The 26,253-nt window shown below is 36.7% G+C and overlaps 1 protein-coding gene across 1 annotated transcript in view; it reads right to left on the bottom strand.

The window, feature by feature from the left end:
• Positions 1 to 24,459, bottom strand: part of LOC131440740 (TWiK family of potassium channels protein 7) — a 50,694-nt gene extending 26,235 nt beyond the window's left edge. The window contains exon 1 of the mRNA XM_058612270.1: positions 23,858 to 24,459. Coding sequence (XP_058468253.1) covers positions 23,858 to 24,064 — 207 coding nt within the window. The 5' untranslated portion in view covers positions 24,065 to 24,459. The remainder of the gene's footprint in view (positions 1 to 23,857) is intronic.
• Positions 24,460 to 26,253: the final 1,794 nt, after the last annotated feature.

The following is a 26,253-nucleotide window of genomic DNA, read 5'->3' on the forward strand; positions in this document are numbered from 1 at the left end:
CACAAGGATTACAGCGCCCTTTTGAAGAAGTGCATTTAAATAGGAATAAAATTACTAGCAAAACATTCATTGATAGTGTAAATGAACATTACTTTTGTACAGTGATGATATTTAAATCATAACTAATGAGAAATTACTGAAATTGAAAAATTAATTGAACATCGTAAGAGTAAATATTTTTGGCTGTATTCGACAATGACTAATTTGTCAAGGTTTTTGAAATCGTTTTGAAAATAGGATCCTTCAAACAGACATGTAGTTTATTTTTTTCTTAAAATAAACACCGTATATTTAATATAGAATGTAATTGTAATACTCAACACAATTGAACTGTTGAGCATAATTATCATCTTTAGAGACCGTACTCGAAAAAATGGCAACACATCCTTATGTGCGACCCCGTAAAACGCAAGGAAAGAATTACTTCATGAATATACCGAACCTTTCGATTCGGTACACCCTAATGGTTCTAGAAGAAAACACCCTTCTTAATCCACCTTTCTCCTGGCAGTTAAATAGTCTCATAATTACATTTATGAGAATATACCCTCAGCCAATAGTGTTGGTTGTCATATGGTGAGATAACTAAGTCCTCACAAGTCCCTATCTCATGCCTCCCCGAGCGTCTATGATGACATTTGGTCAATAGAACTGCGTCGACTGGGTGCTATCGCCTTCTGCGTTAGTAGCAGAATGAGAGGGTGCGAAATGGCTTGTAGGTTGAAGCCCATCCTAAAATGCAGTGTTTATCATAGTATATTACAACATATAATTCTGTTGTTTATTACATCATGTATTATTATTATTATTATTATTATTATTATTATTATTAATATTATTATTATTATTATTAGAAGAGCGTAACTTACACTGCGACATTAACTGTTATATTGTATCATAGCATATTATTTCATATATTATCGTCTTACACTATTTTATGTTATTATATACTATGCTGTATGGTATTATACTGCATTGCATTATATCACATTATATTGTATTATATTATAATATATTTTATTATGTTATATTATATTATATTATATTGTATTCTATTATATTATGTTATATTGTATTGCATTATGTTGTATTATATTATATTATATTATATTATATTATATTATAGGGTTTATTATGAGTAGTACTACGTACCTCTGCGCAAAATATAAATTTGTTTTCCTTATAAGTTATCATTTTTAAAGTAACTTTCAATTGAATATCAAGGTCGTCACAAGGTGAGCTTGGTTCTCACTGGTTCCTGTTTCATGCCTACACGTGTGTCTGTGGTGACAAATGGTCTATGGAAGGCGTTGATGGCAGAATGAGAGGATGAGAAATGACATATAAATTCAAGTAATATAATATCATAGCATATCGCAACATATCATTTTATTTATTCTATTATGTATTACATAATTCATTGTACTATATTATATTGTTTTTTATTATTTTCATAATTATATTTATTGTTATTATTATTAATTTGTCATCAATAATAATAACATATATTATTTTTATAGATGTAGATATTATTATTGTTATTAGAAGAGAAATATTCTACTTCCTGCAGTATTGCGAAGATAGAAGAGCATAACTGACACTCTACATTAACTGTTATTTTATATCGTGTTTTGTAATATATTATATTATATTGTATGACATTGTATTATATTGTAATTAATCAAAATATATTATATTATATTATGTTATATTATATTATTTTGTAATCTATTATATCATTTTATGTTATATTAATTTCATTACACTATGTTTCATTGTATTTATCAATATAAAATATTTTGCACGGGGGAGGGAGCATCAGGGCATCGGACGAATTGATAATTGGACGAGGGATTGTGGATAGCCAGCCCAAGTCACTTGAAGGAAACTTGTTTCCTTCTGAAGGTTTGACATGAGTCTGACGCGCCCTTCTCAAACAAACCATCAGGCGGGTTCAAGCATGTATAGCGATATGCTTCATCCATGCACTGGATATTATGGTTGGAAGAGCATCTTTTATTCCCGCGGAATACGAGTAAGTGACTCTACTTACGTATCCGCCCAACCCTTTTTGTTCGCTTTTCGGTAACAGCTATAGTAAGAAGGTGAATGGATGAGTCATATCGGGGCTACTGTAAGTCTACCCGCATCCACTGGCAAGTCTTTGAGGAGGTTTTATGCCTACTGGAGACATAGTGTTAGATTGATAATAACTTATCTCCAGTGGGCTTTTCCCTGCTCCAGAAATAAAATAAAATAAAAAAAATAAAATGTGTAGAACGGCCGTGTTCGAGTTCGAGTTAGACATCGTCGAGAAACCTTTGTCGGTTAAGGCATATACATGATTACATCTCCCGAAGCCGAACCCGAACATAATTTCTCAAACTCAGAGAGCACATTGAAGCTTTCGAATAAGCCTAAAACTATCGAAATTCGTTGATAATCTTCGAGTTGTTTGAGCCAATGACAAAAGTGCAGTTAGTCGATTACGTTACTTATACCATTATATCTCCTAAAGTGACAGCGTTTTGATCTTCGAACTTAGCCAATAGCCCAATAGTAGCTTTCAAACATGTCTAAGCTTGTAAAAATCGGCTCAGTCATATTCGAGAAAATTTAGCAGTAAAAATACGCACTTTGTCGGTTAAGTCGAACCAGCAGTGACAGGTACTTGATCTTCAAACTTGATCAACAGCGCAATAGTAGCTTTCAAACGAGCCATGGTTTGTTAAAATATTTGAAAAAATGCGTGGTGAAAAAACAATGCGTTTTGTCGGTTACGTCACTTATACCATCACATCTCTGGAACCAAAAGTAGCAGATATTTGATCTGAGAACCTAATTAATGGCCCATTAGTAGTTTTCAAATAAGCTCATTAAAATCGATTAAGCATCTCTGAGAGAATTGAGAGGTAAAAATACCGCACTTTGTCGGTTTTGTCACTTATACCTTTATATCTCCGGAGCTGGAAGTGACAGCTAGTTGATCCAAAGATAAACTCAAGATGGAATAGTCTATGATTTTTCATATACCATTCAAATAGGACCCTCGATGAAATCGGTTCACCGTCAGTTGCACTACAATTATTATTTGAAACAAAACAACAAGCGTCGAATCGCTACATGCGTCGTAACTATGACAATGTTTGTTTATGTAGAATTAATCTTAAGTTGCAATATGAAAGAAATCGCGGTATTTTAATGCATATGGAGTGGATGTTGAATCAGGAAAATAAGAATCAATTAGAATTTTTACTAAGAATCTATTTGATCTGTTATATTCTTATCTTACAAGGCATTGAAGTAAATGGAAGTAACAAAATATTTCGTGCGGTATGTTTACAGCCTTCCAAACTTTTGTTGTTGCTATGGAAATCAACCTTCGTTTTCAATGTTTATCGACGCTTATTAACGAAGAGTCAACAAAATAGCATTATTACCAAGTTCACTGGTTCAAAGTTACTGATCCCACATTTTTTGGTGGACTTTACTGTTTTACTTGCAAAAAGCAGTTCAGCCATCTCTGTAAAAATAGAGCGGTAAAACTAACGCTCTTTGTCGGTTGCGTCGCTTAAAGCCTGTACCCACTATACCGGGACGACCGGAACTGGACTATCCGGAACTATCCGGGACGTTTTTTTCTCATTGTCGATGACTGAGCTGCCGGCGTGTGTATGTATTGGAATCCCGGATCCGGGATAATATCCTCTCAGTCATCGCCGATAAGGAGAAAAACGTCCCGGATAGTCCCGGATGGTCCCGTCCCGGTCGTCCCGGTATAGTGCGAACAGGCTTTTATACCTTTGTATCTCCGGAAATAAAAGTGATAGCGATTTGATCTTCAAACATGATCAATAACCAAATAATAGCTTTCAAACGAGCTTCGGCTTGTCGAAATCGGCTCAGCCATCTCCGAGAAAATTGAACAGGAAAACACAGGGCGTTTAGTCGATTACGTCACTTATACCATCATATTTCCGGAACCAGGAGTCACAGCCATTAGATCTTCGCACTTGATCAATAGCCCAATTGTAACTGTCATACGAGCCTAAGCTTGTAGGTAGAGCAATATCTGAGAAAATCGAGCGATAAAATATATATTAATTCGGTTCGGTTTTTTGGTGTCAAAAATGCATTCATTTCAAAATAAAAAGAATTTAAAGATTAATGAAAGTATCGCCCATAGCTAGTTAGTACTTTTTCCCACCTCTCAGGCAATTTTCGAATTCTATCTAAAAAAAATGTCTCGTCTTTTGAGCCATTCATTACATGATTAGCTCTAGCATTATCTACAAGTTGGAGCATTATAACCATGAACATCCACAAGCAGAATATTGGTTGATAGAATTACATAGATTACATTTGAGATGGCAACGATTTTGGTTTGGTATCGAACAATTATTCTATGGAATGAACACTGGCAAAATACTAATAAAACATTTTTTTTTATTTAAAAGATATTTTTATTCAGGCCTATTTGCGTACAAGCTATACGTGGCCGATTGAGCCGATTTTTTAAATTTTTTTTTGAGTAGGATCTCGTTGTCACCCTTTTTCTAGGGGGAGAGGAGCTTCGTCCCGGGTTGGCGGTTCAATGCATAGGATGCTGGTCTTACAAGCCAGTTGTCGTATGTTCGAGCCCCGACCTGGAAGGATTCTTAGTGTCAGTAGGATCCATAGTACTAGCCATGCAATGATTCTGTACAATAAGAATCGGCTGCGAAGTCTCCACCACCAAAGGAATGTAACGCCAAGACTTTGCTTGGAGCTTCCATTTCCCTCCTGCGAGGATTGAGGGGTACTTCGTTCGTGGTTCGTCTCGTCATCCATTGTCGCATCGATGGTATTGTTGTCGATTTCCGTCTTCTTTTCGTTGCTAGTTGCTGTAGATGCACCTTGTTGTACATTGGTTGCAATTGCTGGTTGGTTGGAGGGTAAGTTGTTAACTGCAGCTGGTGTACTTTGTTCTATAGGGGATGATGATGGATTCGTTGAACGGGATGCTTCATTGTTGTTGATGACTGTCACAGTTGTACTGGGGTTGCTTGGGGTTAGTGTGAAGGAAACACTGTTGTCCTTTGGTGTAGTTGTCTCCTTGTCCAGTTTATCACATGGCTTACCGTAGTGAACAGCTTTTTGTCAATATTGACATGTGGCCATCTGATTGTCATAGGTAACAAGTTATTTGCACGGAATTCTTGTATCTTGACTGAAAATCACATAAGAAGGTATAGCCTTCTTCAAGTGTATGCGTAATAAACGTACATCATTTAGAATACCGGGGAAAAAATTCTTCCACTTTTCTTTTTCGATAGAGAGAATATCTCCGTATTGGGACATAGTTTTGCGAATATATGAATCGGTGACGCTTGAGGGAAGATCATGCACACGCACTTATATAGCACTATCTTCCATATATACTGGAGTGTTGTGCTTAATGTTCTCGTGCTCCACATAGTGCACATTGTTATTGTCTTTTGCGAATTGAATTGCATCCAACTCTTTATTACGCTGAATGTAAATAACATTATTTGTCTTATTGCATTGAAGTAAATGCACACGTTTGATGTCAAGATACATTTGCTCTTTAGGCAAACCTTCAAGTTCTCGTATCGAAGGTCGAATTTGGCACTGCCTGAAGCCGACAACAATTGTATTCTTTCGTGTCGGCGGTAGCTTTTGTTCGTTTGGTTCACTCATTTCGAGGTCGTTCTATTGTTCACTACACAATACTGTACTTGGTTTCTTCTGTCCCGAACGTAAGCGGTTTTGTTTTATCGACAGACTTGGATGAGATGTGAAAGCGAACTGAATAAAACAATTTGAAGCCATTTCATTTGCTGTGTTTTAATAATTATGAAAATATTGTAAAGATTCTCAAATTATTTGTTTATAATAATTGTAACTAAATGTGTTGCCTCTAGTTCGATTCACGTGGTTATTAAGAGTGCGATTTCTTCTTTGAACGTTGAAAAACTCAACAGATGCTCTTTCAAACTGCTATGCTGACAAATACCCTGTACAATGGCGTTCGGTTTTATATTATCTTCAGCTAGATTTTCGGACAGGGTTTGCCTGTGATCAAACACCCATTGTGGGAATTCCTGTCCACCGGAGTAGAATTCAAATCAGCAATTGTATCAGGGTTGCTATGCGATTTTTTTCTTAACCAGCTTTTTCAACCGTCGGAGGCCAACCTAACGCCGTGTACTACTCCATTCTTTTATATCTAATATGATCTATTTATTAACAATAAACAGACTATCCATAGAAACCATCATTACCACTGAACCTTAAAACTGAGGGGTAAATCAATAGATATTTCCGAACTGTTCACCGGTTCATGAACTGTAACAAAAAATTTTCCTTATGTTCTTATGGAACTAAGTAATCTTGCGTTTATCTTTGGTAGAACCATTCATATGAATCTATGTTTAGCCTCATTTATAGAGAAGAAACATTACGCCTCGAGCTCGTGTATTTGGGCTAACTGGTGACCGCCGATAATGATACCAGCAGATAAATTCAGAGGCGTATTTTGGCAGAAAATTGATCGTACTTTGTACTCAGAATAACCCTTCGGTCGAGAAAAGTATGCAGCCGCACGAAATTGACCATCTACAAAACGCTTATTTGACCGGTTGTTCTTTATGGTCACGAGACCTGAACTATGTTGGCAGAGGGCTAACGCGCCTTTAGTGTTTTCGAAAGAAAGGTGCTGACCACTATCTATGGCGGAGTGCAAATAGAAGACGGAACGTGGAGACGGTGTGGAGAATCACGAATTGCAACAGCTGCTAGGAGAACCACCCATCGTACGGACAGCTAAAATCGGACGTCTACGATGGGCTGAGCATGTCATAAGGATGTCGGACGACAAAAAAAGGTAAAAAAGAGGAGCGCAGCGAGCAAGGTGGATCTACCAAGTGGAGGGAGATTTACGAAGCATCCGTGCTTTGAGTGGCTGGCAACGATCTCGACGAGCTGATTCGAATGGTATATGGGAGTCGTGGTCTTCCGGCAAGTATTGCTGTAAACAGTTTAAATTAATATTGCACTTTTCACACCACATCAAACTGCACAATATGAAAGTGTGCTGAATCAAAAGTGTGACGTCTACATACGACTACACAATCCCTGCGGTTCTGTTTTTATATTTGCTGCTTTTCTGCTCGCTGTCAAACTAGTTCACTCCGAACGTTTTTGTATTACATGTTTACGTAGAATGAATGTTCTAAATTATGACAGAAAAAGCTTAAGCGGATGGTTTTGTATTGTTTAATTGACACCCGGCTCCGTATAGTGAAAAGTATGGCATTTTTAATGCCAACAACAATTTTTTTTGTAGTACCGTGTTATTCGGTGATACCCGTAAAAAATAGCTTACTATTGCTTCAATCTCAAAATGTATCATCACAGCGAATTTAGGTACTATGTAAATGAGCAAAAGCTCCGCTATAGAGTCGCGAAATTCGAAGCGAATACACCAGTTTGTTAATCACTATTTGAGCCAATGCTTGATTCGACCTAAACAGGACCGAGGCAGGCCAAAACTCAACGATCTGTTGATTGCCAATAGAGGTCGAGCTCGACCACCAAAACATATTAAGTAAGAAAATCATAACGCTCGTCCCATCTGATTCAGACATGTTTCTTCATTTTTTGCCTTTCTCATATAGAAAGGTTATGCAATCACTGTGAAAACCGACTGTTGAACCGAGGCCCATTCGACTCAGTTCATAGAGTACGCAAAATGTCTGTGTGTGCGTGTGCGTGCGTGTATGTGTGTGTGTATTTCCTTGCACTCACTTTTCTCGGAGATGACTGAACCGATTTTCATGAACTAAGATTTTAATGAAAGGTCTTGTAACCCCACAAAAAGTCCCTGAATTTTATTCGAATCCGACTTCCGGTTCCGGAATTACAGGGTGATATGTGCAAAAAAAATTAAAATAAATACACTTACTTTTCTCAGAGGCGACTGAACCGATTCTTACTTACTAAAAGGTACAATTGTCCTATACAAAGTTCCTGAATTATATTTTGACCCGACTTCCGGTTCCGGAGTTACAGGGTGATTAGTGAAAAAAATCTTATTTCAAATTACTTCCTTACTTTTCGCATAGATGGCGTGACCGATTTCAACAAACTTAGATTCAAATGAAAGGTTGCATGGTCCCATACCAAGTTTCCAAATTTTATCCGGATCCGACTTCCGGTTCCAGAAATATATGGTGAAGTGTGTTAAAAATTGGATACCTTCACTTAAAACGGCGAAACAAAACACGTAAAAAATTTTCTTAACTTTCCTCGAAACTATACCAATCGGTTGCTATTGTCAAACCAAACAACCCAATTTGGGTATGCTGGTTCTCGTTTTCTGATTCCGGAAATAAATAGTAGAATAATTTCTAAGCTTGCCTCAAAACTATTCCAATTGGTCATTGTCAATAGAGGTTCAAACATTAATTTGGCTTTCCTTGATCTTGGGTTTTTGAAGAATGACCGAGGATTGTAGCCATAGACTGGAAGTCACTACTCTCGAACCAACTTCCGAACTACCGGTTCCCAGATTCCGGTTTCAGAAGTACTTCTTTTCGTTTCCTCAAAGATGGCCTAACCGACCTGAGTACTGTTTCACTCTGTAGGTTATACTAGTTTATGGACAAAACCTTTTTGTTTTTTAAGAATCAAAGAAAATTTATATATATAAAAATATTAATATTAAAATGAATATCACACATTAATATATGAGAATATGTGAGATATGAGAAAGGCATCATTATACCACTAGGTGGATTAAAACAGGTTTTTATCTTCATGTTTCCTAACATGCATTAGAAACCTTGAGAGATAATAATAAATGACTTTTAATCACTTTGGTCATGTTTTCGCCTTTCTCATGTAGAAAGGCAATGCAATCACTGTGAAAAACGATTTTCTCAGATATTGCTGAACCGATTTTCACAAAATTAAATTTAAACGAAAGGTCTTATGGTCTCATAGCTAGCTGATAAATTTTGTCCTGATCCGACTTCCGGTTCCGAAACTATAGAGCGAAAAGTATCAAAACTCTCAAATTGTCATACAAAATTATGCACTCCCGGTACACATCGGTACGTGCTGGTACGGACGAAGAAAACAGTACCGCCTAACACACAGCGTGCTTTGTTCAATTTTGTATAGCGTGCATGGTTGCCTCAATTAAATCTATATCAACTTGACATAACTGTTTTCAAATTGAAGGGTTGTGGTAGTTTAAACTCGAAGAAAGTTTATTATTTTATTCAAGTTTAAAAAAAGGCGAGTAATGTGGGTAATGTCAGAGACATAACTGGATGTCGTGAATACGAAAACAGCTGACATGATCCATTACTCTTCCGAATATCAATTAGTTGATCAATTGTATGAATTATGCAAGCATTCTCCTTTTTCACATTTTTCGCAAAAACAAAGAAGGCTTCACTTGATCTCGATTACTGTGAATTTCACACAGCGAAAAGTGCACAATTCTAACCAAACTGTTCTTGATTTGCATTAAACTGAGGATAATTACCTTCGATTTGCGAACAACAAATCCTAATAGTTCTTTAGAAAACTTTTAGAGCCATTAGAACGGCTGATTTTGTGTAATGCTCTCCACCGTTGTTTTTTCACCAATGCTAATGACTGGCAGCTGTGACGTACTCGCTCTTGTCGAAAGCGAAACTAGTTATGCAGACGACACAAAACACATCTGCTCGCAGTGGTGATAGAATCTAAACTGATTGAATTTTTGTTAAGAGGTTTCTTTTTATGTGATTTCGTTTGTAGCTTTTTCACTAATGGGCGGTCCTAACGGCTATAAAAATAGCCGCATACAGAATTTTAATGTCGATTATTTCATTTCGGATTTGCATAATTTTTTGAAAGAAACTATTAATATGTTGTAGGGATTCGTTTCCAGCATTCAGAAGGGTCAAATTGCGTAATTCTCTACGACATTAAACTCTGGAACATTTTTCGTAAAAAAGAAGGCTTCACTTGATCTCAATGACTGTGAATTTCACACAGCGAAAAGTGCACAAATCTAACCAAACTGTTTTTGATTTGCACTAAACTGAGGATAATTACCTACGATTTGCGAACAACAAATCCTATCAAAATAGCCGCATACAAAATTTTAATGTCGATTATTTCATTTCGGATTTGCATTTCATTGAAAGAAACTATCAGGGTGCTGTACTGGATTCATTCCTGCCTTTCAGAAGGACCAAATTGTGGAACTCATTACGATATTAAACACTGTTCGGAACATTTTCCTCAAACGATTTGTTGTACAGCAGCAGATATTTTGTTCTCTTCCTCGGAACGCATTCTGATTGGCTGGTGTTGACATGGGTCAAATGAGACAGGTTTTTCAAATTGTGCTATTGAAATACTTCAATGCTTTTGCTATACACGTTTAAGTTGAAAAATTTCGATTCTATTAGTAGTTAGATTATATAAATCCTTCTACAGATCACTGAGCTATGAGCTTTCAAAATACGAGAAAGGCAAACGCGCCTTATGAATTATCCTCTTTGACACTCGTTTGTACCAAACATTTAAGAAAAGTTTAATTTTGAACTATTTGAGATTATGTTACACAACTGAAAATTTTATCATAAAATTGTGATCATATTTCCGATGGCATGTTGCAAGAATTATGTTGATTCATTAGATACAACAGGAGATATTCACGATCAAAAACTTATCACTCTCTCAGAGGGTAAATTTTGAAAAGGCGCCCTATAGTAATGTAAGTCGTATTCACGACAAAAATCTTGACAGAATCTGACAGCGCTGTTTTTGAAAATATAACTAATATGAGAAAGGAGTCATTACACCACTAGGTGGATTAAAAAAGGTTTTTGCCTGTCTCGTATAGAATGGCTATACAATCACTGTGAAAACCAACTTTTGAACTGAAGCCCGGAGGGCCGAATGTCATATACCATTCGACTCAGCTCGACGAACTAAGCGAATGTCTGGGTGTATGTGTGTATGGGTGTGTGGATGTATGTATGTTTGTGTGTGTGACAAATAATGACACTGGATTTTCTCAGAAATGGCTGAACCGATTTTCAAAATTCATGTTCAAATGAAAGGTCTTATGGACCCATAGATCGTTATTAAATTTTATCTTTATTAGACTTCCGGTTCCGGAATTACAAGGCAATATGTGCCAATCTATGAGAAAATGCGCACTCAATTTTCTCGGAAGTTTCCCAACCGATTTTTACAAAGTAAGATGCAAATGAACGATCATGTAATTTTTTACAAAGTCCTTGAAAATTGATCCAGATCCGGTTTTTGGTTCCAGTATTACAGCGCGATAAGTGAATTTTTTTCGAATTCATGAAGATTTTTTTCAAAAGTGATGGCGGAATGAGATGCAAATTTTTATAATAATTTAGTTGATATATAAATCTACTTTGGGAATTATAGTACCCGGTTTCCGCTTCCGAACACTCAGTAACAATTAAACCGATTTCAACAAATATGATTCAAACTAAAGCTCTCAGTATCTTAAAAGATACTGTGCAATTTCATCCAGATCCGACTACTGGTTTCGAAATTATAGAGCAATGAGTATCAAAACTTTCAAACTGTCATATTGAATGATGCAAAACCGGTGAGCATCGGCACGGAAGAAGAAAACGCCACCGCCTACCACACAGCATGCTTTGTTCAATTTTGTATAGCGTGCAGGATTGCCACGTTTAAATCTATATTAACTTGACATAACTGTTTACAAATTGGAAAGGTGTTGATAGTGTATACCCAAAGAAAGTTTTTGATTTTATTCAAGTTAGAAAAAAGATCTTGACGGAAACTTTTAGTAATTTTTTTGAGAATATAAGAAATATGAGAAAGGTATCATTACTCCACTAGGTGGATAAAAAATGTTTTTTTTTCAAAGTACCCACTGTATTCTGCTCTTGTGGAAAAACAGAGAGAAAGGAACATTTTCGTTTACAGTATGTTCGAGGGCCACTACTTAAATTTCGGGAATAGCGAATAAGAACAAACATTTTTAAGTGAAAACGGCTTTATTTTCAAAGTATTCTCCGTGATGATCGATACACTTTTACATACATCGGAACCAATCAGAAAAGCCTTTTTGCTACTGTCAAGATGGTACCTCAAAAACATGGTTTTTGAATGCTTCAACAGCATCTCCTAACGTCTAAAATCGTTGACCACGCAATTTTTCCTTGTCATGCGGGAATAAGAAGAAATCATTGGGTGCCAAAGAAGGGGTGTACAGTGGATAACCCATAAATTCGACGTTTTGGCCGGTCAAAAATGCGCTGGTTTTAGCTGATGTGAGAGCTCGCATTGTCATGATGGATGATTCGCCTTCTCTTGTTCATTTGCAAATTTCTCTAAAGACTTCAGACAAACAAATGGTTGTGTACCATTCAGAATTGACCGTTTTACATTGCTCCTTATCAGTTCAAGCTCAGCATCAATGATTTCTGGAAAAAACAACTGATTTTGGACAATCTTCATGAATTTCTTCGGCGAACAAACTATGACCACGATTGAATTCACTATACCAGCGATATACAATGGTGTTTGATGGTGCTTCATCGCCATACAAAAAAAGTAAGTTCATCGACACACTCTTGTTGAGACAATCCACGTCTAAAGTTGTGAAAAATAATCCAAAGAAATCCTTCTCTTGAAATTTCCATTTTTTAGCCAAATTGATTTTTTTAACTCACTGTAAAATGTAAACACAACTAGAGCTTGTACATCAAAACGTTCTGAGTACGTTTATGTTGAAAAATGTCAAACTTTATTTTGGTGTTGCCAGATTTTAACTAATGACATTAGTGTGGCCAGTTCCCGAAATATAAGTAGCGGCCTATTTAGAAATTAATTTTATTCTATAGGATGGGTAAAATAAAGAATGTTAAAAATTTATACAGATTTTTGAAAAAAATTGTTCAAGTCTGTATATCAGTTATCTCCATTCAAAGCATTGTCTGTATTTTGAAAAACAATGGAACATATTTTCGTACCATACATAGTGCAATGTATTTTAATGAATATAATTCTTTAGAAAGATTCCACTTGCACATATTTGCTGTAGTTCTTAAAATTATAACCAAATTATTTATCACTGAATGCACTATATACTTAGTATGAATCATTCTTTCCTTTTAGATCATGCAGAATATCGTAATCGTTATACACAATTTATATCTTTATCGTATTTATTAAACAATATTTTTACATTGATCTAAAGAGCTCTAATCACAAGCTAATTTATATAGGTCTAAGCGTAGCAGAACAGGTAGCGGTCAAAGCTTTGGTTTCCACATATTGCATGAGATTGAAACATAATACATGTCGGTAAAAGTATCTTCCGGACTAAATAGGTTGCTTTCAATCAATATTTGTATAGACTGTAGCTGCAGAGTTCAAGTAAAAGTGAGTTTCGTTTTCAATACAAAAGGAAGGAAATAAGTAATACATAGAAAACTATTTTCATTAGTTCCACTATAAGAACTACAGTTGAAATAGTTATGTTTCACTATATGAACTACAGTTGAAATACCATAGCGTCATTGTTATGTTATAGATAACATGACATCATAAATTAATTGTGATGTAGGGGAGAATCGGCAGCCTAGGGCAACTCGTGTTTTATCGAAATGTATTGAAGGAATTTATTCGAATTTTCCATTTTGAGTAAAGTGAGAAAATTCTGTGACTCAATCCAAATTTCATGAAAAATATTTGATTATTTTAAAAGAAAATGAAACAATCTCATTTTTCGACGACAATGTAAATTTTTGAATCCAAGATTTTTTATCGTTAAATTGACAGAATGTAAGTTTTTTTCTTCAGTTTTGCAAATAATAATGAAATTGAGTATCAGAGAATATGATTTTATATTTTTACAATTCGTTGTTTCATAAATAAAGATCTTAGAATGCCTTAAGCCACAACGCAGTAGTCAGTCTTGGGCCACAGCTAATAAACAGAGACCCTTCTTGATCCACCTAGTGGTGTGATAATGTCTTTCTTTTACTTCATTACAGTCTCATGATTTTTTTTTATCTTTTTAGTTTCATTAAATAATTTCGGACGTTAATTTGGGCTCATTTTTGACACCAATTGATTCAAATTGATTCGAGTAGTTCACAAAAACATGCTTCATTGTTTATGTCACATAGTCGGCATTATTTTTCCAACCCCGCACTTCACATTTGCGTTGCCTATTTGTATGAGAAAAGTAATGCTAATCTAAAAAACTCTTCCTAATCTTAATTGAAAAATCTCAAAATTTTTCAAAGTCCCAGAAAGTTGATATTAAAAAAAATGTTTTTTCGAGATAACACTAAATCTTCACGTTTTCTGACATTTTAAGACTTATGACATCAAAACAAAATTTTCTGCCTCTCTATGGTGCTTTTTCAATATCGAAAATTTTCAAACCTTAACTGCCGGGCAGCACCCCTTACCCATGTCCGATTTGGCTCAAATTTTGCATGGGGACTTTTTTCGAGGTGCTTAAACTTTTGATCCCAAATTATAGGCACCCTTATATATAAGAGCGGTAAAAACAACGTGTTTTATCGGTAATGTCATTTATACCATCATATCTCCGAAAACAGAAGTCGCAGTCATTTTATCTTCAAACGCGGTAAAAAAACAACGCGTTTTGTCAGTTCGAGTTTACATCTCATCCAAGTCAGTCGATAAAACAAAACCGCTTACGTTGGGGACAGAAGAAACCAAGTACAGTATTGTGTAGTGAACAATAGACCTCGAAAATGAGTGAACCAAACGAACAAAAGCTACCGCCGGTACGAAAGAATACAATTATTGTTGACTTCAAACAGTGCAAAATTCGACCTACGAGAACTTGAAGGTTTGCTTAAGAAGCAAATGCATCTTGACATTAAACGTGTGCATTTACTACAATGCAATTAGATCAATAATGTTGTTTATATCCAGTTCTATAAAGAGTTGGATGCAATTCAATTCGCTAAACACAATAATAATGTGCACTATGTGGAGCATGAAAATATCAGGTACAACATTCCAGTATATATGGATGATAGTGTTATAGAAGTGCGTGTGCATGATCTTTCCTCAAGCGTCATCGATCCTTATATTCGCCATACCATGTCCCAATACGGAGAGATTTTCTCTATCGAAAAAGAAAAGTGGAAGAATTTTTTCCCCGGTATTCTAAATGGCGTACGTTTGTTACGCATGCGCTTGAGGAGACCTATACCTTCTTATGTGACATTCGGTCAAGATACAAGAATACCGTGCAAATCACTTGTTACCTATGACAATTAGATGGCCACATGTCAATATTGCCAAAAAGCTGTTCACATCGGTAAGCCATGTGATAAACCGGACAAGGAGACAACTATACCAAAGGACAACGGTGCTTCCTTCACATCAACCCCAAGCAACCCCAGTACACCTGTGACAGTCACCAACAACAGGGAAGTATCCCCTTCAACGAAACCATCCAACGTAACCCCTATAGAACAAAGTACACCAGCTGCAGTTAATAGCTTACCATCCAACCAACCAGCAACTGCAAACAATGTACAACAAGGCGCATCTACAGCAACTAGCAACGAAATCAACAACAATACCACGGTAATGGATGACGAGACGAACCACGAACAAGCTGCCCCTCAATCCTCGCAGGAGGAAAATGGAAGCTCCTTTCCCCCTAGGAAAAGGGTGACAACGAGATCCAATACAAAAAAAAATTTATCTAAAAACTCAGCTAAATCGGCCACGTAAAGCTTGTACGCAAATAGGCCTGAATAAAATATCTTTAAAAAAAAAATAAATGCGTGTTGTCGGTTACGTCACTCATATCATCATATCTCCGGAACCAAAAGTCACAGCCATTTGAATTTCGAACTTAATCAATGGCCTAACAATAGCTTTCAAACGGGCCTAGTCTTGTTAAAATCGGTTCAGGTTTCTCCGAGAAACTTGCACGGTAAAAAAGCAATACGTCTTTTACGTCAATACGTCTTTTACGTCACTTATACTATTATAACACCAAGGACCAGAAGTCACAGTCATTTAATCTTTGAACTTGGTCAGAAGCTTTCAAACGAGCCTAAGTTTGTTAAAACCGGTTCAGCCATCTCTGAGAAAATTGAGCGGTAAAAATATCTTCGAAAAGTACACACACGCATACACACACAGCCATTTTCCGATCTCGTCGAACTGAGTCGAATGGTATATAACACTATGGGTCTCCGAGGCTCCGTTCGAAAGTCGGTTTTCCAGCAATTATAATACCTTTCTATAGAGAGAGACAAAAAAGGGAATCAGCAACGGCCCTTGAATGTGCAGTAAAAAAAGAGCACAAAAGAAAAAGTCCTAAAAAACTGGAAAACCAGTAAAAAAACCTGTTTTAATCCATCTAGTGGCGTAATGATGCCTTTCTCATATCAATCATACTATCATATATAATACTGTGGTGTTCTTCAAAATAATTTTCTTCGATTTTTGAGAAAATAACCGAAATCGGTTTGTTTGGCCGTCTACCGACAAAAACTATCAATTGGAGAAGATTTGAGGTCGATTTAGAATTTTTTTTACGTTTTTTTGCCCTTCTCAGTGATAATATAAAATTTTTAATGCACTTTACCCTATCTTTCTGGATCAGGAGGTTGGATGAAATTCAGTAATTCCGTATGGGACCACAGGACCTTTCATTTGAATCTAAGTTTGTGAAAATCGGTTCAACCATCTCCGAAAAAAGTTGTTACATTTAGTTTTACATTTTTTGCACATTTCACCCTATTACTCTGGAACCGGAAGTTGTTTTTTGCACTGGTCCCATACAAAATTCTTGAATATTATTTAGATCCGATTTCCGGTTCCGGAGTTATGGGGCAAAATGCGCAAAAAATAAAATATATGGTCTAACTTTTCTCATAACTGGCGCGACCGATTTTCACAATCTTAGGTTGAAATGAAAGGCCCTGCGGTCCCATACGTAATTCCTGCATTTCATCCGGATCCAACTTCCGGATTCGAAAATATAGGGCAAAGTGTGTTAAAAATTTTATACCATCACTGAAAGGGCGAAACACCGTAAATTTTTTTCTAAATCGACTTCTAATCTTCTCCAATTGATATTTTTTATCAGTAGTCGGTCAAACAAACCGATTCCGGTTATTCTTTTAAGATTCGAAGAAAATTATTTTAAAGAATACCACAGTATTATATATGATAGTATGATTGAAATGAGAAAGGCATCATTATAGCACTAGGTGGATTAAAACAGGTTTTTCTTTGCAAAAAAAACAGTATTATTCATAGTTTTATTGATTGGAAGGATTTTAATGATAGGTGTACTGCAAGGCACCCGCCATGAAGGGTGCCTTGGGCCAATTGTCAACAAATTTTGAAATTCAATTTTTGTGCATAAATTACACAAGAATCGTAAAAAAATTCCGGCTATCCTGGTTCCTGGTCTCCAGTTCCGGAAGCACCGGAAATTTATTCATTTATTTATTTATTCCATTTATTCATCTGACAATATAATAAGTCTTAATGAATATATCAGTCAAGTTATAAAATATTCGATCGTAACACTTTCTGAATAAACTTATATGTCGGTTCATTAAAATCGAAAAAGTTTTCAACAGTGGAAAATGTTCTTATACATGTAGTTATCGGTTCATGGAATCCGAACGTCGTTCGATGATATCTCGGTTGAAGTAGACTAGTAGAACACAGCAATCGTTGCGTGGCACGGAAATCAAGTAGGGACAAAAGTTGCGGTGAGTCGATATCGCCATTGATTAGTTTTGCCACAAACACAGCTTGTTGAATTTTCCTGCGCCATTTCAATGAATCAAGACCTATCGGACGACAGCGATCGGGGTACGGTGGAAGGTCAAGCGGGTTTTGCCAGGGAAGATTTCTTAGAGCCAGTCGGGCAAATCTTTTCTGAACACGTTCAATCCGTAAATCCAAATAATCTGATACGGGCTCCAGACTAAACTAGCATTCTCAAGTAGCGGTCGAACCAATGAACAGTTCGGCTGAAAAGTTCGTATCGTTTAATAGAAACACACATTTTTTGCCAAAATTCGTTTTTATTATTCAACATAATTGCCATTGCCAGCGAGCATTCTCTTGAGGTCTGAGAACAGGAAAAAGTCACTGGGGGCCAAATCTGGAGAATACGGTGGATGAGGGAGCAATTCGAAGCCCAATTCGTTCAATTTCAGCATGGTTTTTATCGACTTGTGACACGGTGCATTGTCTTGATGAAACAAAACTTTTTTTCTTCTTCAAATGAGGCCGTTTTTTGACATTTCGTCCTTCAAACGCTCTAATAACGCTATATAATAGTCACTGTTGATGGTTTTTCCCTTTTCAAGGTAGTCGATGAAAATTATACCATGCGAATCCCAAAATACAGACGCCATAACCTTACCGGCCGATTGTTGAGCCTTTCCACGCTTTGAGTTCGGTTCATCGCGTGCAGTCCACTCAGCTGACTGTCGTGAAGTGATGGAGCCATGTTTCGTCCATTGTTATATATCGACGAAAAAAATCGGTTTTATTTCGATATAACAGCTCCAAACACTGCTCAGAATCATCAATTCGTTGTTGTTTTTGATCGATTGTGAGCTCACGCGCACCCATTTTGCACAAAGCTTTCTCATATCCAAATATTCGTGAATAATATGTCCAACACGTTCCTTTGATATCTTTAGGGTGTCAGCTATCTCGATCAACTTCACTTTAAGGTCATTGAAAATCATTTTGTGGATTTTTTTCACGTTTTCATCGGTAACAGCCTCTTTTGGACATCCACTGCGTTCATCGTCTTCGGTGCTCATATGACCAGTACGCAATTTTGCAAACTACTTACGAATTGTTGCTTCGCCCGGTGCAGAGTCTGGATAACACTCATCAAGCCATTTTTTGGTATCGGCGGCACTTTTTTTCATCAAAAAGTAGTGTTTCATCAACACACGAAATTCCTTTTTTTCCATTTTTTTCACAATAACAAAAGTAGCTTCACTCAAAATGCAATATCTCACAAACTAATAATCAGACAGCAGTCAAATTTATACACGTATCTTTTGAAGGTTAGTACTAACTGAAAATGGATTTAATTCTAGTGGCGCCCTCTCATAGAAACGATACGAACTTTTCAGCCGATCTGTTAATGCCTTCAAGCAATGGGGATCTTTGAAGTCACGTCCGATTTTTACAATAAAACCCAGTTGCCGTGTTGCTTTTGAAATCAAAGTTGTAAGTTTGGCATCCAACAAAACATCAAGGCCATTTACATGATCAACTCTTTGGTGCGTTTGTCCATCAATTTGATAATCAAAATGCAATGGATTCTGTATTCGGTGGAACGTTATGACCTGACATTTCGCAGTACTGATAATCAGCCAGTTTCTTTTGCACCAAGCAACAAAAGTATCGAGGAGCTGTTAGAGCCGGACACAGTCGACAATAGATCGAATTACATGGTACAATTTCAAATCATCAGCGTAAACTAATCTGCAGCCGTTACTGAGCAGCAAAATAGCATCATTGAAAAACAAAGAGAACAGAAGCGGACCCAAATTGCTGCCTTGAGGTACTCCTGACACATTCGTAAACTGAGATGAAACGCTCGAGCCCAATTTTATTCGTGAAACTCTACCACACAAGTAAGAGTATAACCAATCAATGAACTTTTGAGTTCCACCTAATCGCGACATCTTTCGAAGGAGTATTCGGTGGTCTATTCGGTCAAACTCTGCTTTTAGATCCGTGTATACCGCATCGATTTGTACCTTTTCCTCCATACGCGAAATGCAGGTCGAAGTGAAATCTATTAGATCAGGTCCAGGCATAAACCCATGTTGTTCAGTTGAGATACAATGTTTAGTGCGAAAGAGCATCTCATTGCTTACAATTATTTCAAAAAGCTTTGAAGCAGCAGATAAACTTGTTATGCAAACATGAAGGATTGCTTCCAAATCTCAGGAAAAATGCATTGCTCGAAAGATTTGTTGAAAATAATGCACAAAGCCTCAGCTAAAGCAGCAGTACAATTAGTATAAACTGCAGCGGGTATTCCATGAGGTCCGGCTGAATACGATTTTTTCAGTTTCTTTGCAGCGGTAAGAATCATTTCAGGAGAAATTATAAACGTATCCATACGCACTAAATTTTCAGGAACGTCCATAGCAGCGACACCAGCTTCGGCGTCGGAAGCAGTATTTCCAGCAAATATCGAAGCGAAAAATGTTGCGAACAGTTCGCACGAATCCACCGTTGAGTTAGACTCCACGCCATCGAGACAAACATTTGGAGGAATGGATGAACATTTTCGCTTTGAGTTGACAAATGTCCAGAACTTCTTGGGATCCCGTCGAAGGTCAGTTTGAACTCGCATGACGTAATCTTTGTATAGCCGTGCGTTCAATTTATGATAACTTTCACTGGAGTGTTTGAACATTCTTTGTGTCTCAGCATTATGAAAACGACGATGTTTGCGTTGCCAGGCATTACGATCCCACTTGAGTTAACGTAGGTACGCTGTAGTCCAAAGAGTAGTAATGGGTCGTTTTGCTGATGGAAGATTAGAACTGAGCCATTGAAACAAAATATCACAGAATAGCGAAGACATCTCATTCACGTTATCGATTTCATACAAAACAGACCAATTAACAGCCTGCAAATATGCTTGGATGCAGTAAAATCAATTTTTCGGTAGTTCAATGGCATTGATTCGACAATAAGCTGGGTATCACATGAAACGCTTTCACAATCAACGGGCAATGAAACAGCTAACGGCGGATGGTCAAGGTCTACGGGTAGTAGTGGGGCAACACAACGATCAACTACCAATTGGCTCTCTAACGAACAAAAGATCAGATCGAGCGTTCGTCCGAGATGATTCTTATGACGATTCCTTTGACATAAATTCAAATAATCCATACCATCTATCAGTGTCGTACTGGCAGCGGGTAGAAGAGAGGAAGGAGATTGTGTTTCGTCTGATCCATGACCCCACGTTATCCGTGGCTGGTGGAATATCAAGCTTAGTGCGGCATCACTGAATGTAAACGCATACAATTTCTAATTGGTGGGTGTGTGCGCTAACTGTTCATAAGTCTCAAGAGGGTACATTCTCCGATATTGTGTACGATTACGATAGGGACCAGAACCAGCAATTGGTGTACGTTGGTTTGTCGCAAGTTACTTCGCTTGATGGTCTCTATATGACAAATTCTAACAAATTATTGTAGAAAATTGTGACTCTGCTAGCATATTGATCAGCCTCAATGTGCAAAGTTTGAGGGCTCACGCTTTGGTTATATCCACATATCGAATTTTGACCAGCGTAGACTTCCTTACATGGTTAGATGATCATTCCTCAGTAGATTTGTCAACACAGGTGCTGGAGGTGTGCTCCTTATTCGATACAACAACTAGAGAACGTGGATGATTCTTTTGGCGACATCTGTGATGCTATGATAGTAGTAATGGACACTGATGTATTACTAGTATCGATGCACATCTCGCCAAATACTACAACGAACTAAAGAAACTGCTTTATAATGCGGAAATTGGTTAGCTACATCAGGTACAACATGTCTCTGATGATTACCGTAGATTTCCATTACCTACTCCAAGTTTTTGTTTTTCTTCTCTACTTATGTAGGGTTAGAAACAGGTGGATAAATTCTATTTGCTTCCATAATAGACTGAGGGCAGTAAATTTACCAAATGCATTGAATACAGAAACGTGTAACCTATTTTCAAATATAACAACTGTCCACAGATTTCCTTGAATAACCTTCTGAGACGAGAGTATTATCTGTACTGGTCAAGAAGTTCCACCTAAAATACTCCGGCTAGGGACACTTGCTACTCCTTCCACTCACATGAAAATAACTTACTTTCCAAATGCAATAATTATCTGTACCAAGTTTGGTTGAAATCTGTTGAGATTTGTTTCAATTTGATACAAAGATCCGATTTGGGTTAACGAGTGTTTTTCTAAATATATTTAATGTGGATTAAGAAATCAAAAATCTATAGTATTAATTCATTGATTTCATGAGCAAATTTATGAAGTTGGTTATGAAATCTGCTCCTTCATAAGCTACTACCGTTGGAGGCACATGTATTGATCTCGTGTATGCTAGTCATATCAATATAGAAAGCTGTAGATATATTTCATACTTTTCATATCATAGGCCTATTGTAAGATTGATCAACCCAGCGAAGTAATGTTTTCTTCATTGGAAGAATCTGATCGGTTGTGAACGCTATACCTACGCCAACCACATCAGTGTCTCATCCACGGACAACAGGGCAGCTTGGAAATAGATGACGGAAGTCGGCGGTGTCCATCGGAACTCGAATTCAACTCATAAAAGGTTCATAACCACCATTATTTTAGTATACTATACAAATTATTTCGTAATATTTAATTCTGTGTCAGAATGTTTGATGTAGCTAATCCCTACTTTAGTGTATTTCTTTCGGAAGTGTGAGCAAAGCGTGCCAATTTTATTCGTATTCACGACATCCAGTTATGTCTCATACATTACCCACCCTTGCAGTAAACATGTTCGACATGCAAAAAAAAATCGAAGTTCGATTTTCTTATCCAATATTTTTATCCATCTCTGAGCATTCAAAACTAACCTATCCGTGGTTTTCAAAATAAAGTTACACTAATCCGACTTTTGCTTTCAGCACTATTTCAAATGGTTCCGTCACATACAGAGGAGTATTTTTTTTTTTCAAACAGACCATGTGTGTTTATCTAAGTATCTCTGGACGATAGCATGATTTAAACATTGAAGAAATAAACACGCTGTCAAATTTGAAAAATGTATTGATATTATTCCTCAGAGGAATTTATCTCGATGATCCATGCTCTATTTTCTGTGTTGCAGAACTAATGTAATAACGAATGTTAAAGTTTTAGTGTTCTGGATTATGTAAAAATGTTCTGAAGCGTTTCGAATTCTGGTGAGATACACTGAATAAAAATCAAACCTTTTTCCTAAATGCTTTCACAAGTACGCGTTAAGAAAATTTCTCTAATATCAATTATTCCCATCTCCATATAGAATACAATTAGAATGCACATAGTTTCCTATGTTACTTATCTTTTGTTTCATGTTTTTGTTCAATAGATTGATATCGATGATCGAGTCTAATAATATATATAAGAATATATTATGAAGGTGGAGTGCCGCAATAACAAAAGATACGTTTTCAAACATACCGAATTTGTGTTACTGAGTTTTACATACATTAAGGTACATAACTCGTTTGTGTTATTGAACATACAATGCAGAATATATATTACTACACATAGCTATGATGTGCGCCCAGCTATAATTTGTTGCCATTGTCCTTGGAAACATGCAAGTTATGTGTGAAACTTTATGAATTTAGTCACATCGCTATTACAAACTGGTCTATTTTCTGTGTTGCAGAACTAATGTAATAACGAATGTTAAAGTTTTAGTGTTCTGGATTATGTAAAAATATTCTGTAGCGTCTCGAATTCTGGTGAGATAGGATAATACGAGAGTTTTTTTTTCTGCGATTGAATTTCTTATCAGTATGTCTCTGAAAGAGAATTCCATATTGTACTAAAACATCATTACATGGATCATTTTTTAACCATTTTACGTTCTAAGCCAAAATACAGTCTTTGAACAAATGAACATTTCCTCATGAAATAAAATTTGAAATCTCAAAATAATGCCCTAAAATAATTGGTCGGAATCTTTCAAAAATCTTTTTTTGTTATACACGTGATTTCTTTTGTACTTACTACTCCTCCAACACCACAATAAGTCGCCAATGTTAAAAGTAATCCCACGTGAGAAAGTGCACTTTTTAATTTAAGTTTTTTCCAGAATCTCACCACTCTAACGGTAAATGATTCCTTATCATCATTATTCACTACTTTCACATCAATCTTCCTGAAATGCTCCAAAAGGTCGTTATTCCCCATTCTGTGTTCAGGAGCTATTGCCATTATGCTTCCGTCGATTTTTGCTCAACAAAGTGAGTTCATGCACACAGCTGCAATCTTAAATCACATGCTCTAGGCTATTAAATTTTCCAGGACACCAATGATTGTTCACTAATGTGCATTGCTATTAACTTTCATCGTTTCGGATACATTCCACTCGCACATGCAAGATCAACAGATGGTTCATTTCCATCTAATTTGAGAAGCAACACCTCATCACTTAGGAAAGCAGCATGAAAAGAGCAGTAGTAAAAAATACGCCAATCGTATCGAATTTTCACGCACCCTCAGTGGGCAGTACACTCACAATAGCCTTTTCTCAATAACCGATTTTCTGCCCTGCTGCGAAAGCCGAAATGCAACTGAAATCGGCGAAGATACAAATCAGACTAGTAGTATACTGAAATCTCCAACGCCGTCTCGAATTTTTCCTGCTTGAATCAGAATTTTTGCTTGTGATGAAAATACATGCAGGAAAATGCTCGTGCGACGAAAAACCTTAATGTGGAAGACGACGTGTTTGCTTTTGTTGTGTATAACATATAACATACGTTTTTCACGTCTTTGAATTCTGTTTGTAGAGTTGCGTGTACTCTGAAATGCAACAGAAAACTGTTTTCAGTGGCGAGTTGAATGGAAATGAAAATGAAAATAGAATACATTCGTGCAAAGTGTGGAATAGCGCGATTCTATCAATATTTAAAAAGTTTAGTAAAAAGTAATTATGAATTTTTGATACATTTTAAAGTAGTCTAATACAATTAAACATTGAAATTGAACTATGAATCCATGACCAGATGTACCGGTATGAAGTGAGCGTTAAGATACAAATGTGTCAATAATTAACATTTGGTGTGAAAGAACAACAGATGGTAATGAAGATCGTGGAATACTATCCCAAAAGTTTGAAGAAGCCGAATTGCAAGCAATGTTGGATGAAGATGATAATTCTAGTCAAAAGCGAATGGTAGCAATGTTAAATGTTGCACAACAAACAATTTCTGATTATTTAAAAGCTATGGGAAAAGTCAAAAATGGTGGAAAATGGGTGCAGCATGAATTGAATGAAAGATGGAAAACCGAAAAAACCCTTGTGCTGCTACCGCCGTATCCAACAGACTTGGCCCCTTCCGGCTATCATTTGATTTCATCGGCCACGAATAGGCTGAGCAGTACTTTGATTCCTACGTAGAAGTCGAAAAGTCGAAAATTTTGTGTCTGATTGGTTTGCTTCAAATAAAGAACATTTCTATCGGCGTGGTATCCATATTTTGCTAGAATTAGTGGGATGCTCAAAATACCAACTAGATAAAACCGATCGTCCCACTATCTGCCTATCTGCAAATGAGCCTCGCTTTGTTTACTTTCTCTTCCAATTATCTCCAATCTTTAAAAGAATAATCGAAAGCAACTTGTGAACTTGGCTTGACAGCTACGCGAAGAGTTACGCGTGAAATTAGAAATGAAACATATATTCTCATATATAATATAGTGGTATTCTATTCAAAAATTTTCTCTTCTATTTTAGAAAGAAACCAAGGGATTGTTTGTGCATTAAATTGTATAACATACAGAAAGAAATATTGCTTTGTTAGCAAAGGTCATCCTTAAGAAAACGAAATGGGTTCACTATTATATGCACTTCCGGCACCGGAACCCGAGAACCGGTATAATCGATGTCGATTCGTACGGGCTCCAACTAACATGACGTACAAACTCTACTACAGAGTCCGCCATGTAACTTTTTTTTATAAACATGCAATAAAACACATCCGATTTCAAAATTTATTTTTTCATATTAAAGTACAATCCTTCCGGTTTATTGTGGAATATAATTTCATTCAAAAGGCTGCCTCGGCTGGCCTTGCAGTACGCCATACGGTCAGTCCAGTTTTTTAGTACATTTTCGATTGTATGCAGCTTCATTTCAGCTATGGCTGCACGAATGTTGTCCTTCAAGGCTTGAATTGTCTCTGGATTGTCCACATAACACTTATCTTTGACAGCCCCCCAAAGATAATAGTTTAACGGCGTCAAATCACAGCTCCGAGGCGGCCAAACGACATCCGAATTTCGACTGATAATTCGATCTTCGAAGACTGTGCGCAGAAGATCGATCGTAGCGTTGGCTGTGTCGCACGGAGCGCCGTCTTGTTGGAACCAAATGGTTCCTCTTCAAGTAACGGGAAGAA

The sequence above is a fragment of the Malaya genurostris genome, chromosome 1 (genome assembly GCF_030247185.1).
Source record: "Malaya genurostris strain Urasoe2022 chromosome 1, Malgen_1.1, whole genome shotgun sequence".
Taxonomy (NCBI): domain Eukaryota; kingdom Metazoa; phylum Arthropoda; class Insecta; order Diptera; family Culicidae; genus Malaya; species Malaya genurostris.